At 36.5% G+C, this 17,300-nt stretch overlaps 1 protein-coding gene across 4 annotated transcripts in view; it reads right to left on the reverse strand.

The window, feature by feature from the left end:
- TMEM131 (transmembrane protein 131) overlaps positions 1–17,300 on the reverse strand; it is a 274,512-nt gene that overhangs the window by 160,245 nt on the left and 96,967 nt on the right. For all 4 annotated transcript variants that reach the window (XM_036743188.1, XM_036743187.1, XM_036743186.1 and 1 more), the window contains exon 2: positions 11,120–11,181. In XM_036743188.1, the coding sequence (XP_036599083.1) occupies positions 11,120–11,181 (62 nt within the window). The remainder of the gene's footprint in view (positions 1–11,119; positions 11,182–17,300) is intronic.

The following is a 17,300-nucleotide window of genomic DNA, read 5'->3' on the forward strand; positions in this document are numbered from 1 at the left end:
TATGGATTTAAAGCTAGAAGAGACCTTAAGGTCAATCAAATCCAATTTCCTCATTTTGCAGATGTGAAAACAGAGGTCTAGAAATGTTTAGTGATTTGTCTATGGTCACACAGATGGTAAAGTAGCAGAGTCAGAATATAAATGCAAGTCTGTTGACTCCATAACCAGCACTCTTTCCATTGTACCACATTGTCTATTCAACAACATGCCATAGTCTGGACACAAGGCATCCTTCAAACATTTGATTGTTCCCACATGGATGATAGTAACTCATACATAGGGGCAGCTAGGTAGTGTAGTGGATAGAATGCCAGGCCTGGAGTCAGGACCTGAGTTCTAAGCCCTCCAATCCTCTAACATAGAAGCTTCTAAATCCTCTGTGATCCTGACTGTGACTCCATGATTTTTAAATTGTTTTTTTTTGTTTGTTTGTTTTGGTTGCTTGCAGTATTTTCTCCTTGACCTGGGAACACTGGAATTTGGCTATAATTTTCCAGGGAGTTTTCATTTTGGGATCTCTTTCAGGAGATAATCAGTAGGTTTTTTCAATTTCTATTTTACCCTCTGGTTCTAGAATATCAGGGCAGTTTTCCTTGATAATTTTTTGAAGTATGATGTTTAGGCTTTTTTTTTAATCATGACTGTCAGGTAGTCCAACAATTCTTAAATTATCTTTCCTGGATCTATTTTCCAGGTCAGCTGTTTTTCCAGTGAAATATTTAACATTTTCTTCTATTTTTTTTCATTCTTTTGATTTTGTTTTATTGTTTCTTGATATCTCACTGAGCCATTAACTTCCACTTGCCCATTCTAATTTTTAAGGAATTATTTTCTTCAGTGAGTTTTGTACTTTCTTTTCTATTTGGCTAATATTACTTGTTAAGAAGTTGTTTTCTTCAATGGATTTGTCTGCCTCCTTTTCCATTTTTTGTGCTTCCTTTACCAAGCTGTTGATTCTTTTTTCATGATTCTCTTGCATCACCCTCATTTCTTTTCCCATTTTTCTTCTGCCTCTTGTTTGATTTTTAAAATCCTTTTTGAGCTCTTGCAGCAGTTCTTTTTGGGCCTGAGACCAATACACATTTTTCTTTGAGGCTTTGCATGTAGATAGTTTGACATTGTTGTCTTCTCAGTTTGTATTTTGATCTCCCCTGTCATCATAGTTGCTTTGTATGGTTGGGTCCTTTTTTTTTTTTTTTTTTTTTGTTTTGTAGCTCATCTTCCAGCCTATCTCATGATTTTTATGTTAAAGTTGGGCTCTGCCTTTTTTGAGTTTTTTGAGTGGGGCCATGGGATCTTGCCACTGGGCTGCGCTGGGGAACGTGGGGCATTACTGCTGGGTTGTGGCAGGGGCTGGCCACAGGGCCTTGCCACTTCGCTGTACTAGGGTCATGGGGCTTTACTATTGGCCTGCAGCATGGGCCACAGGTCTGGGCTGCTCTGGGGTCTATGGAGCTTTGCTGCTTGGCTGCATAGGGAGTCATGGGGCCTAGAAGCTGGGCTGCACTGGGGCCTCGCCACTGTGTCGCACTGGAAGCTGGACGGACATGGGACCTTGTCACTTGGCTGTCGAGGAGGCTGCAGGGCCTCACTTGGGCCTTGTGGGAGCTGTGGGGTCTCATTACTGGGCTGTCCTGGGGCTCGGGGCCTGGTTACTGGCTTGCTTGGATGCTGCGTACACTGGAAATATGTTCAAGCCAAGTTTCAGAGCTTCTAAGTCAAAGAAAAAAAAATTACTATAAGCAGCCAGAATGAATCTTACTCAAATTTTTTTGGGGAGGGGAAAGACAGTAGGGGTTAGGTGACTTGTCTAAGGTCACACAGCTAGTGTCAAGTGTCTGAGGTTGGATTTCAGGTCCTCCTGACTCCAGGGCTGGTGCTCTATCCACTGTGCTACCTAGTTGCCCCAAATCTTAATCATTTTAACTTCATAATATCTTCTGTGTATATCCCCTTCTCTTCACACAGTCACCACCCTTGTTCAGGTCTCATCCCTCTTTGCTTGTATCACAGCAAGAGCTTCATAACTGTTTCCCTGCCTCATCTATCTCCACTCCCATCCAACTTTCACTCAGCTGCCAAGGTGGTTTTTCTAAAGCATAGGTTTGACCATGGTACCACTCTCATCCTCTAAAATCAAGGAACTCCAGTGGCTACCTATTACTTAAAAGAGCAAATATAAACTCCTTTGGCATTCAAAGTTTTTTATAAACTAACCCTTCCTTTCCTTTTCAGTCTTTTGACACTCTCCTCTCCTCTCATTCAATTTTCTGGAAACACTGGCATACTTTCATTTGCTCAAACATGGTAACGCCATCTCCTGTCTCTGTACAAACGGACCCATGCCTGGAACACTCTGCCTCTTGGTTTTCAGAACCAGATGAAAGTAACAAAAATATAAATAGGAAAAAAACTACATACCTGAAAAATATTTTTAAAAAAATCAAACAGACTAAAATCTCTAGCAAATCTGAATGGGAGTAAGAAAGAATGTACACATTTTAAGTTTTGCATGGCACCGTTACAAAAACTAGTCCTGGCCCAGGGCACAAAAACTTCTGCAAAAAAGCAGAAATATAAAAAAAAAATCCTTTACTGATCACAACACAATAAAATTATAATACATAAAGGGTCTTTTATAGAAAGAATCCAAAATTAAATGGAAACTTACTTAATTCTAATGAACTGGTAGGTCAAAGAGGAAATTATAGAAACAGATAATTTCATCAAAAAATTACAAAAATGATGACATACAACAAAAGTTTTGGGGTATGATCAAAACAGTCCTTAGAGAAAATTTTGTATCAATAAACACTTTCATCAATAAGACAGGGAAAGAAAAGATCAATAAAGTGGGCATGGGATAAAAAACTAAAACTAAAAGAATTTCTATTAAACACAAAAACAGCAAATTTTAAAGTAGAAGAAATAAGCATAACTGAAGTAAAACATAAAAAAACACTGAAATTGATAAAACTAGCATGCATAAACCATTAGTTAATTTGGTTTTTAAAAGGAGAAAATCAATTGCCAATGTAAAAAATGAAAAAGGCTAATTCATAATAAATGAAGAGCCAAACATCAGAAATGATGTTGACCAATTACATGCCAACAAAAGTGACAATTTAAATGAAATACATAGATGCATATTTACAAAAATAAACCCATAGTTTAAAAGAATAAGAAATAGAAAATTTATAATTTAATCCCATAAAAAATAATGAACAAGTTTTTAAGGATTCCCACTAAAAAAACCCAGGATCAGATGGACCTGAGTCTCCATACCCCTGGAACAGGACAGGAGGTATCAGTGGGGACCAAGTCAAATTGCCTCCCCTAACCCAGGGTGCAGCAAGATATGGGCTGGATTGATGAGCTGGCTTTCTATGTTTACAAATAAATTCTATTGATTTAGAAAAATGAGTAATTTTAATACTAAATAATGTTTGCAAAAATAGGGAAAGAATGAGTCCTACCATACTCTTTCTATGATGCAACTATGGTCTTGGTCCCTAAATCAAAGAGAGATAAAGCAGAGAAAAAAAAAGATAAACCAATGTGTCTAATGACTACAAAGGTAAAATTGATATAATTGAATAAATATTAGCAAAGAGGGTAAAAAGAACACATACCAAGAGGTAGTACTTTCTGTAATGAAGAAATGCTAGAGGCTTTTCAATAAGATAATGGAAAAAGCAAGAATGTCCCATTATTGTCATCACTATTATCTGACATAGTTCTAAAAATGCTATCTATAGCAATAAGATAAGAATGAGAAATCTATGGGATAAGCAAAGGCAAAGAAGCAGCAAAAATTAGTGCTTCATGCAGAGTATATGGCTTATTTAAAGAATCTTATAGATTAAAAAATTGAAATAATAAATTCATTCAAGTAGCTAGATAAAAAAATAAACCCACCAATACCATCAGCCTTTTTGTTTATTACTAACAAAACCAAGCAGAAACAGCAAAGGGGAATTGTTTAAAAATAACTAAAGAATGTATGCAATATCAAGAAATATACCTACCAAGATACAACCAACATAGGGTTACAACTATAAAACTTTGCAGAAATACATACTTAAATTGGACAGATACTTGGTTAGGTTGTACCATTTTGTATTTTTTCTTTGTCTTACGGTTGTCACAGTCAAAGAATTTAAAACCTAGGGATTAGCCTAGTAGTGATATTTCTTTCTGTACTTAGCCAGGCTAGTTCTTGGAAACCAGTTAAAAATAAAACATAAGATAAATAAAAAGTTATGAAATAAAATGGGCTTGGGAGAGAGAAAAGGGAGAAAGAAAAAAGGAAAGGGAGAGGAAGTTAACTGATGGAGAGCCTGCAGTGGTACACTCACAATGCTGAGAGAAGGCCCCAAGGATATTGAATTGATTGTATGTAGAAAACTCAACTGAAGGATATGGACAAGGTTCTCATTGAGAGGGCAGGCATGCATGGATTATAATCTGTATTGTTGGAAGGAACGTTCACATTGATAAGATCTCAGATCCATTTGAGTTTTTTGAGCATAATGAGTAAGAGTCCAAAAGTCTAGAGACCAAATATCATTCCCCAGGATCACAGGCATCTCATAGTCAAAGAGTCAAATTTCTACAGTATAATATGCTATGATAAAGTGATGGTGAAAATATTAGAACTCAAGGTTTGGTTGCACATTGGATGACTTAGTAGGCTAAGTGCTATACTTATGGAGCTCTAGGGTAGCTGCAACTACCACTGTTGCTGGTTGGTTTTAATACAGTAGCACAAAAGATCCCCAAATTTAGAGCTGAGAATATCCCAGAGGAGGTACCCAATATAACCGAAACCAGCAGCCAAAGTAAAAAAAAAAAGTCTGGGATCACAGGTCATAGTAAAGCTAAACTAAAATCAAAATAGCCATCAGTTTAATCCAAGACATAACTAAGCAAAAATTTCCTTGACAAAGTTAGTCATCCAGCCACTGCTTGAAGACCTCCAGTAATAGAGAATTTACCACCTCTCTCCATAATAATCCATTCTACTGGGGGAAGCAAGGTACGGGGATTGACCTCTAATACTAAAAAGGTTTTTTAAAAAATATAATTTGACTTCATACAAACTCTTGGCCCTTCATTATTTCTGAGTCAGTGCCTTCTAGAGGAGATTTTACTTTTCTAATTATGTCTACCTACCACTCAGAAACCACAACAAACTTTATTTGCTAAAGGCGAAGGTAAAAATATATTTAGAACTATGTTTAGAAAATTATATGGGAGTTTAACAAAAATCAGAAAAAGAAACATTCTAGGTGGTGCAGTAGACAGAATGATGGACTTAGGAGTCAGGAAAATCTGAGTTCGAATTCAACCTCAGACACTTATGAGCTATGTGACCTTGAGCAAGTAAGTCACTTACCCTTTCTGCGACTCAATTTCTTTATTTGTAAAATGGACATAATAATAGTACCTACTTTGTAGGGCTGCTGTGAGGTTCAAATGAGATAATACTTTTTAAACCTTAAAGTACTATATAAATGCTAGCTATTTTTAGTTCGGGTCATAAATACTCTAGTCCACCAAGTCTGACATCTTTCCAAATATAGCTAAAGAACCCCTGATACTAAGCTCAGAGGTCACCTAACATTTCAGAACTTTAGAGCTGGTAGGAACTTTAGTAATTCAGTCTAATTCCCTTACTTTATAGATGCATAACAGAGACACAGAGAGATTTCAAATGGATTGGCTTATTTTCTTCTGGTACTCCTAATGATCTCTAGAACACTAGAGACCAGACGCTCTAGGTGAAAGAATAGCACAGAACATTGAAAGAGCTTGTCTGATTGGGGAGCAGTGAGGAAGTAACTAAAGAATCAACATATGCAGTTGTATGGGTAAGAGATTTGGTTTTTGTTTTGAGGAATGTGATGAAAGAGAACATCTAATTCAAAAGCCTTTTCCCTTCATTTTTCATATGACAGTGAAGTTTAATAACTATCCCACAATCAAGTCTGTATTTTTCCTACCTAAAATTTATAAAACAGGAAAAAAAAACCATTAAAAGGCAGCACTAAGAATTTAACATAAAGAAATGACCAAGTAATGAGAACACGCAAAATATGATAAAACTTACACATACATCTATACATATATATATATGGTATGCATTCATATCTATGTATCAAAGTACCTAGTATGCATATATAGTATGCATATATGTATAGTATGCATATATACCAATAGTAAAAAGAAAAGTCTGGCTTCTCAGTAAATTAAAAATACTTGCAACATAGGAGTAGAAGCAAAAACTGGTGTGAAATTTCAAATGTTCCAATACTGAAACTACTCTCTAATGCAAGCCTAGAGAACGTTTCAAAATTATTTTGCTTTTTAAGCGAGAAATCTCTAAACATCACTAGAATGATGAGTGAGGAAGATTTAAGAAGTGGAATTTGGTATCTCTTTTTTCAATGGAGAGAGAAGAACCTAATATTGGCTCTATACATTACTTTGTGAGTGTGTGTGTGTGTGTGTGTGTGTGTGTGTGTGTGTGTGTGTGTAACACAGAGAAAGAGAAATAGAAAGAGACAGAGAGAGGCAGGTAGGCAGGCAGATAGACTATGTTTATTGTGTGAGGACCAGCCTAGCTAAAGTCAAGAAAGTTCATTACCACTTTGGCCAGAGGATGATGAATTTTTAGACCATATTAACTCTCAAAGACCATGTACCAAGTCATAGAAGGGCTGTGATCTGCAACAATGGAAGAAACACCCAAGCTGATGAAATCATATTATCATTTATTGTTGTACAAGATATACCTATGTAACATCAAAATAGGAGGAAAAACTACTAGACCATCTCTATGGTTTCTTCCAGTTCTATCCTTATTATGTTTCTATCGTGCTTATGAAATGCCACCTTTAAGAAAATTTGTATTTTAAGGAAAATATTTTCAAACTTAAAACAACGTTTAAGGCTAACAACCTGATGCCTAATGCTACTTCTACTGTCGGGAAATGTAAAAGGAAATATATGCTTATAATTCAAAATGTTTTATTTGAACAAATTGCTCTTCAAAATGGAGTAGAACCTTTGTCAATTTGATTAACGTTTTTCTTAGCAAAGGATATACAGCCACTGGCCATAACATACATATCAATATCATGGAAGCCAGACTACTACCCTGTGAATGAAAACCCAATATATGACAAGTTGAAGACTTTTTCCCTAACTCTTTATACACTCTTCCTCCTGCTGATTTCATTCATTTTTCAACTCGCTTCAATTATTACCTCTAAGAAGATGACTTCCAAATATATAGCTTCTTTAGCCACAATCTCTCCCTTGAGTTCTAATCCCACCTTTCTCATTGCCTGCTAGAAATCTTTATAATATGGTCAAAAGTAAAACTAAGCCCCTCTCCCCCCCCGGCCTTTCCTCTCAACTTTGTTATTTCTTTTTAAACTAGCCATTCTAGTCACAGTCTTGAAACCCAAATACTGTATATCCCCATGTATAAGACACACCCCTTTTCGAAAAAATTTGGGGTCTAAAAACTGGATGCGTGTTATACAGTGGTTGTAGATTTTTTTTTTTTACTTGCATTTCCTGCTTTTTTGCGCTTGTTGTCCTTGCGCTCATTGTTTCGCATTTGTTACTGGCATATTAGGTTATGTTTTGCTACGTTCTGTCCAGAAACAGCTCAGAAAAGATTTTCGTGCCATGCTGAATTCAAGTTAAAAGTGATCCAGTTTGCAAAAGTGAATGGAAATCGTGCTGCTGAACATAAGTTTGGTCCTCCTCCAACTGAGAAAAACAATCTGAGACTGGCTAAGGGAAGAAGAAACCCTACTGAAAACACCATGGCAGAAGAAGGCCATGAGAGGCAAGTCAGCAAAATGGCCTGATTTAGAGAGGGAATTGAAGATATGGATTGAAGAGCAAAGGGCAGTTGGCACTCCTGTGTCTACAACGATGGTTCAGCATGAGGACAAAATTGGTGCTTCAGGTTCATGAAATGGAATGGACTAAGCATGCATACACGCACCAGACTTGCCCAAAAGATGCCTGAAAGTTATGAGCAGATGAATAAAATTTGAGTTCAATAACTTTATGTAATACATTTTTTTCAAATTTTGGGCCCCAAAATTAAGGTGTGTCTTATACATGGGAGTGTCTTCTACATAGGGAAATATGGTAATCCTGCACTTGGAATACAGAATTCTAAAGCTAATCTCTTTCCCACACAACAAAATCCTTCAAATGTTTCAATGTAATGTTCAAATCATGATTAACTTTCCTCTTTTCCTGGCAAAACATATTTAGTTTTTTCAAACAACTTTCATATAGCATGGTTTAAAATACCTTCCCTACCTTGGGTTACCCTTCTCAGGATATATTCAAACTTCTTACTGTCTTTCCTAAACTGTGGTTTCCAAAACCAGACAATGATCCAGAGGTCTAAACAGTGTCTTTTTTTTTTATTTGCCAGGGAGAGGGGGCAGAGGGGTTGGCCTGTATTATGGACCCTATGTGTAACGATGGTAAGAAATATGCTTTCCAAAACACCTAGGCTTCCTGACTAGCCAAAAGAAGTTACTGATTTCAAAGGAGGACACAATTGGTGCTTCAGGTTCATGAAACGGAATGGACTAAGCATGCATACACACACCAGACTTGCCCAAAAGATGCCTGAAAGCTATGAGCAGATGAATAAAACTTGAGTTCAATAACTTTGTGCAATACATTTTTTTTTCAAATTTCGGGCCCCAAAATTAAGGTGTGTCTTAATACATGGGAGCGTCTTATACATGGGGAAATACGTTATACTTGGACTTTCCCTTACTACCCACCACATACTTACTACATCTACTGGAGAATCCTGAGGAAATCTATTTCTCACATGGATCCCCTCTTTGCTACTTGCACACCCACCATTCTAGTTCAGGTCCTTACCTATTACCCAAGGATGGGGAACCTGTGGCCTGGAGATGACATGTGGTCTTCTAGGTCCTTAGGTGTGGCCTTTTGACTGAGTCTATGTTTTACGGAACAAATACTTTTATTAAGGGGATTGTTCTGTCAAGTTTGGATTCAGTCAAAGGGCAGTACATGTAGCCTGGAGGACACAGCCCCTGCAAGACTATTGTAGAACCTCTTATCATGTCTAATCATGTCACTCCTCTAATAAAAAACAAAAAACACCAAACACCCAGGAGCTCCCTACTCTCTAGAGCAGGGTTCTGGCTGCCCCAGCTAAGAATGGCTTTTACGTTTAAAAATACAATTTAAATACATTTTATTAAAAAAACAGCAACTAAAAAACAAAATAACTCAAATGTATATGGATCCAGAAGGGAATTTAGAACCTATCCAGCCCAATGATCTTATCTACAGAGGAAACTGAAGGCCCACAGAAGTTATCTGATTTGCCTAAGGTCACAAAGATAAAAAGCATCAGAAGTGGGATTTGAACCCAGGTCCTCTGACTCCAGGGCTAGTGATCTTTCTATTCTACCATGCCCATGATATTGAAAATGTCAGGGAAGGCTTGATGAAGTAAATTTGGTTTGGCTTGGTTTTGATAATGCAACTTTTAACTCCATTACAAAACAGCTATCACATCCCCTGAGTCGGTTCTTCTCTAGGCTACACATAGCCAATTCATAGGGATCACAGATCTGGAAGAAACCTAAAAGGCCATATCTTCCAACTCCCCTCATTTCACAGGTAAGGAAACTGAGGCCAGGGAAGAGAGCTGCCTTGTTTAAGGTCCCAAAGATAATAAATGTGAAAGGTTAACATGTAAGCCTAGGTCTTTTGACTCCACAATCAGTCCTTTTCCTACTCTACCACATAATTAGTTGGAGGCTATGCTCCTCTGACTTCTCCATCATGCTCCCAAGAACCTCTTCTTTGGGAACTCCATCCTTCCGCAAGACAGAATCAGATGCCTTGGCATTCCCTCCTTACCCTTACTTCTGCAGGGTGCTGCAGTGAGCTCCAAAGCCTCAATTTAAGTAGGGGCCAGGCCAGCCATCACCCCACATCCCACCTGGCTGTACTCCTTTGACTTCTCTGTCACCCCTCTGTGCCAGATCCATCCCTCTCCTCCCTCCCCCAAGCTCTTCAGCTTCCTTTTGTGAGTTATCTTTCTCCATTAGACTGTAAGCTCCTTGACGGCAAGGATTGTCTTTGCTTTTCATACACATGTTCCCAAAGCTTAGCACAGGGCCTGGCACACAGCAGGCATACAATAAATGTTTACTGACCGACTGATTTGCCCAGAGTCACACAACTAGTAAAGTGACCAAGGGAGGATTTGAACTCAAGTGTCTTTGATTCTAACAGCTAAGCTGACTTTTTGCTCTGCAAAAAAGAGTTCTTTACATACATTATCATTATATAATTTTGATAGCCGTGGTTTACGGGTTCCAGGATTAGATGCTCCTCTTAATAGATTGCCACCAATAAAAAAAATTTCACTAGCACCAAGACTATCTTAACCTGAACATGATTCCTACAGTAGATCACACCACTCCCAGCAAAATATCAAAAAAATTCAACATTTAGTTTCCAATCATGTAGCTGAAACTTTTCATATTCCACAAGGATGATCCATAGAGTGGCCACAGTGCAATCAGAATCATTGCTAGTTTAACTAATACTGACACTCACCTAGCTTAGTTTTTGAAAAGTCAGGGCTACCTACCTTTGTTCCATGAAAAATCACTGAAATACAATCTTTGCGTAGGCACAAAATCACAAAGAGGTAAAAATTAACCATCCAAATCCACGAAGCCACTCAAATATAAAAACTAACAGTGAAATTATTTTTTGCCTAGGCCATATAGGAAGTTGCTTCTGCACAAAGTAATTCAATTATGAATTAGCTTTTTAACATATTAATTTGTCTTCACAAGAATTGATATAGCTACTTCCTTGAGTTGTTTGCAAAATTTCTTTTTTACCTGTCCCAACTCTCTTTTATATAAATCTGAAGCTTAACCTCAAAAAACTTCAAGTATAACAGAGAAACCGCTTTGGTTTTTTTTAAAGGAAAAATGTGGAAGAAAATAAATATCCACAGATTAACATCTAAGTTAGCAAATTAGAAATATTTTAATATAGAACTTGTTACCTGTAAAAGTCCTCCATCATCAAAACGTAGCACTTCTATTATGCTATCCGACTGAATGAATGCTGTGAAAATAAAAAACAAGGGAATTTTATTCATAAGAATACAAATTAAATTTCAATCTATAATTACAGATTAGAAGTTTAAAGTCACATTCTAAACATGGATTTTATTTGATGGTTCAACATCAGAATATAAAAATTAATTCAGTTTGTAAGCATTCAATACAGTAATACAACTAGTATAATAGTACAACCTCAATAATAAGTAGTTTTAACTTTTAACTTTCTACCAACCAGGCTTCACAAATAAAGACTAATTTTGTATGAGTTTCTTAATTCTGGCAATGCCAAGTTATGAAACAAAGAAAGTTACAAAAAGATCTTTTGTCCTATGCAGCCAACTTCCAATTCTGCACCAATAAACATAGAAAATGGGGTAGACCGTAGTTCAAATCTGGCCTCAGACACTTGACACACTTACTAGCTGTGTGACCTTGGGCAAGTCACTTAACCCCAGTTGCCCTGCTTTCCCCACTCAAAAACAAGACAAAACAAAAAAACAAAAAATAAAGTCTGTTTAAAAAAAAAGAAAAAAAGAAAAGGGAGTAGAGGGTGCTAATAATCCCCCCTTTTTGGCTGTCTACAAATATTAAGCAGCTGCTGGTACAATAAATGTGAGATCCTCATCCAGGGCCCAACAAGTATTCTACCATAAAAATTAAAGCATAGTTAATTTGACATTATCACTGAAAATAAAACGAGAAAGCACTTTTGGTGGTGGCAAAGAACTGGAAACGAAGGAGATGTCCATTGGTTGGAGAATATCTAAATAAATTATGACACGTGAATGTACTGGAATATTACTCTGCCATAAGAAACAGTGCCTATGAGGAATACTGAGAAGCATGAAAAGATTTATATAAACTGATGCAGAATAAAGTAAGTAGAGTGAAGAAAACATTATATACAACAATTACAATAATGCAAACAGAATTACCATAAAAGAGATGAAAGTGAATGCTAAAAAATTACAAAGAAGCAGCATGGCCCCAAAGAAAAAATATGTGAAGACACTTCCCCTCACTCCTTTGCCAAGATGGAAGGTTCATGAATGTGGAACATTACATAGTTTTTCAATGTATTGATAGGTTTTGCTGATTGCTTTTTTCTTCCTCTTGAAAAAAAAAAATTTTGCTAAAATGGTTTCTTGGAGGGTGGGGAGGAAGGGTTATAGAGGGAAGTTTTAGCAGTATTTTAAAAAGTGTCAATTTTTTTTTTTTGGTAGAGAAAGAAAATGAAGTTAGAATGAAGTGACAACTAAACGGGAAAAAAGGTCACAAGTTTGTCCTTCGATAAAATGTTTTTTTAAAAATGGGTTTGGCAAAGATTTGGTTTTATTATGGGTTCAAAAGTAGCAACATTTCATGGAAGGCTGGTTCAATATTAGGAAAACTATTAGCATAATTGACCATATCAACAACAAAACTAGCAGAAACCATATGATCATCTCAATAGATGCAGAAAAAGCCTTTGACAAGCCTTTGACCCATTCCTACTAAAAACACTAGAAAGCATAGGAATAAATGGAACCTTCCTTAAAATTATAAATAGCATCTACCTAAAACCATCAACCAGCATTATTTGTAATGGAGATAACTAGATGCATTCCCAAATAAGATCAGGTGTGAAACGAGGATGTCCATTATCACCCCTACTATTCAATTTGGTACTAGAAACGTTAGCTGTAGCAATAAGAGAAGAAAAAGACATTGAAGGAATTAGAATAGGAAAAGAAGAAACTAAATTATCACTTTTTGCAGATGATATGATGATTTATTTAGAGAATCCTAGAGAACCAAGTAAAAAACTGCTTGAAATAATAAACGACTTTAGCAAAGTTGCAGGATATAAAATAAACCCACATAAATCCTCAGCATTCCTATACATTACTGACAAAGCCCAACAGCAAGAGATAGAAAGAGAAATTCCACTCAAATTTACTGTAGACACTATGAAATATTTGGGAGTCTATTTGCCAAGACAAATCCAGGGACTATATGAACATAACTATGAAACATTTTTCACGTGAATAAAGTCAGATTTAAATAAATGGAAAATATCAGTTGCTCATGGTTAGGCCAAGCTAATATAATAAAAATGACAATTTTACCTAAATTAATCTATCTATTCAGTGCCATACCCATCAAACTGCCAAAAAATTATTTTACTGAGCTGGACAAAATAATAACAAAATTCATCCGGAAAAACAGGAGGTCTAGACTATCTAGGGTATCAATGAAAAGAAATGCTAGAGAAGGTGGCCTAGCTATACCAGATATTAAACTTTACTACAGAGCAGCAGTCATCAAAACTACCTGGTACTGGCTAAGAAACAGAGGTGTGGATCAGTGGAATAGGATAGGAATACAAGATGGAGAAGTCAACAACTATAGCAATCTACGCTTTGATAAACCCAAAGAGGCCAGCTTCTGGGCTAATAATTCACTATTTCACAAAAACTGTTGGGAAAATTGGAAAATGGTAGGGCAGAAACTGGGCATAGATCAATATCTTACACGATATACCAAAATAAAGTCAAAACGGGGTCATGATTTAGGAGTAAAGGCTGATGCTATAAGTAATTTGGGAGAGCAAGGAATAGTTTACTTATCAGATTTATGGAAAAGAAAAGAATTCATGACCCAACAAGAGATAGAGAGCATTACAAAATGCAAAATGGATAATTTTGATTATGTTAAATTGAAATGTTTTTGTACAAAAAAACCAATGCAACAAGAATTAGGAGGGAAGCAGAAAATTGGGAGAAAATCTTTACAACTAGTATCTCTGATAAGGGCCTCATTTCTAAAATACACAGGAAACTGAGCCAAATATATAGGAATACAAGCCATTCCCCATTGAGAAATGGTCAAAGGATATGAACAGGTAGTTTTCAGAGGAAGAAATTAAAGCTGTCTATAGGCATTTGAAAAAATGCTCTAAATCACTACTGATTAGAGAAATGCAAATCAAAACAACTCTTAGATACTACATCTCTCCTGTCAGATTGGCTAAAATAACAAAACAGGAAAATGATAAATGCTGGAGAGGATGTGGGAAAATTGGAACATTGTTACATTGCTGGTGGAGTTGTGAGCTGATCCAGCCATTTTGGAGAGCAATTTGGAACTATGCCCAAAGGGCTATAAAAATGTTCATACCCTTTGACCCAGCAATACCACTTCTAGGGCTGTATCCCAAAGAAATCACACAAGCGGGAAAAGGATCCATATGTACAAAAATATTTACAGCGGCTCTTTTTGTGGTAGCCAAGAATTGGAAATCAAAGGGATGCCCATCAATTGGGGAATGGCTGAACAAGCTGTGGTATATGAAGGTAATGGAATACTATTGTGCCATAAGAAATGGGGATGATACGGACTTCATAACAACCTGGAAAAACCTACACGACTTAATGCTGAGTGAGCGGAGCAGAGCCAGGAGAACATTGTACACAACCACAGATATATGGATTCTGTGAGGACCAACCCTGACAGACTTCTCAGCTCTTCTCAGCAACACAAGGTGCAAGGACAACTCCAAAGGACTCATGATGGAGAATGCTATCTACATCCAGAGAAAGAACTATGAAGTTTGAATGCAGATTGAGGCACACTTCATGCTCGCCTTTTTTTCTCCTCTTTTGTTTTTGGGTTTTGTTTTTTTTTTGGTTCTGTTTCTTCTTTCTCATGATTCATTCCATTGTTCATAATTCTTCTCCACAAGTTGACTAGTGTATAAATTAATTCAATGCAAAGTTATACGTGGTAGTTATATGAGATTCCATGCCGTCTTGGGGAGGGAGGGGAGAAAATCTCGAACTCAAAATTATGTAGAACCGTGTGTTGTAAACTAAAAATAAAAAAAAATGGGTTTGGCAAAGATTTGGTTTTATTATGGATCCAAAAGTAACACCATTTCATGTGCCGCTTGGTCACTTCGTGTTTCAGTGCTGGTATAAGCAACAGCAAAAAGACAACCATGAAATAACTGTAGTTTATTGTGCCAGCATCTGTTGCAGATGATAAGGAAAAGAAATTCTATAAGAAGGTCAAGAGCCTTCAGATCAAGTCAGCACATCCCTTAATTTTAGTGACTTCAAAACAAAGGCTAAAAAGGAGGAAAAAAAATTGGAAAAGGATTCAAGAGTTAAAAAACTAGAGTATAAATTATACAGAAGATTTATGACTATGTAACTTCAAGTACAAAGGTTGGTAGCATTACACATTCTGAGGACCAAATGAGATCATAAAAAGTGGACTGATTTTAACAAGAAATTATTGGTTCTTGGTGTTGTCAGACCACCAACCTATTAAAGCAAAGACACAAATAAATATCAAATTAGAAGAATAAAAGTGAAAAGAAAATATATGCAATTTAAACCAACTTAAGCAATTGATGGAAAGGGGTTGGGGGGAGAAATAAAATAGACATTAGTTAAACTTCTTTAGGAAATTAGAATCTATTGTAAGTTAGTTGACATAATGAAACTGAAAAAGTCTGGGAACTATTTCAACCCACAGAGAGATATGAGAGCCAGATGTAATAGCTATTTTGTATATAAACTAATTCATAAATTCTTTTGGAAGAGCTCAGTGGTAACTACAGTTTGCCTCAGAAAATAGCAAGAAACAGCAAACACAAAAAAACAAGTATCGAACACTTGGCAGGAAACTGAACTAAGCAATACCATCTCCCAAGGGAATTTAAGGATTAAACTGTTAAGATAATATATGAAAAAGGCAAAAGATGTCTGAAGATCTTTATAAAAACCTCATACCATTATCAAAGGCTGTGGGGTCACTATATTTTGACATACTACAAATCCTAATATACTACATAAGGAAGTAGAAACAACTAAAGCAAACAGATAAAAGAACAGATGTACTAAAGCAAGTATGGTACATAATGAGACAACAAAATTTTGAGGGCACAGAGGTACCCACTCTCAAGACATTTCAAAGAAGGCAGGAGACCAAATGTTAAAGAGTAGCATAGGATGGGGAGACATAGATGATTTACCATCTTTATCACTGGAAGGACTGGAGGTCCATTTGAGTATTGTTACAAAAAAAAAAAAAAAGAAAGAAAGAAAAAAGGTTGGTTATAGAGAGAATACAAAGTACCGACCCACATATCTACTTTCCCATGTACACAAAAATTCTTATGAGAATAATAAATGTAGGGCGGGCATTCTTAATATAGGCTTGAAAAAGGAATAGCAGAGGTTTCACATACAATATTCTACAGCAAACTGCATCTTTTCATTCATGCAAATGACTAAAAGGTGCACAAAATAAAAGACCCCACTGTCATTTTTTTCTTACTATAAAATATATTTAATAGACTATTAACAGGTTCTGCCTTCTGCAACATATCTCTAATGAATGTTAAAGTCATGAAAAATTCTTTGAAAGATATAAACAGAAATTTATTTTGTCCAACTGTCCTCCATTAGTACCGTGTGAGACATAAAAAAGGGGGAGACATACATGCAACACTGGTGTTTGACACTATTATGGTAGATGTAAGAGGCAGCATAATGTAGAAGAAATAGGGCACTGACCTAGGTTTGAATCACAACTCCAACCCTTCAAACTTGTTTCTTGGGGAAGTCACTTAACCTTTCAGTGCATTCATTTCCTTATCTAAACAATGAGTGGGCATCTGGGTGGCACAGTAGATAGAATGCCAGCTTAGAGTCCGGAAGACGCATCTACCTGAGTTCAAATCTGGCTTTAGACACTTACTAGCTGTGTGACCCTGGGCAAGTTACTTAACTGTTTGCCTCAGTTCCTCATCTGTAAAATGATTTGGAGAAGGACATGGCAAACCACTCCACTATCTCTGTCAAGAAAGCTCCAATTTGTTTTACAGAGTCAGACACAACTGAAATGACTGAACAATAACAAATGAAGGGGCTTGTACTAGATGACTTCTAAGGTACTTTCCAACTCTATACCTACTATCTATAACCCATTTATGATTTATGATCTGTGAACCTATGTCTCACATGGAGTTAAAATGGAAGAGAAATTCCCTGTAAATGGTGAGGTCAGCGAGATGACCCTACAATCCTCCCAACTGAGATTTATAACCACTCAAGAGACTTTGGCCTAACT

This window comes from Trichosurus vulpecula, chromosome 2, assembly GCF_011100635.1.
Source record: "Trichosurus vulpecula isolate mTriVul1 chromosome 2, mTriVul1.pri, whole genome shotgun sequence".
NCBI lineage: Eukaryota > Metazoa > Chordata > Mammalia > Diprotodontia > Phalangeridae > Trichosurus > Trichosurus vulpecula.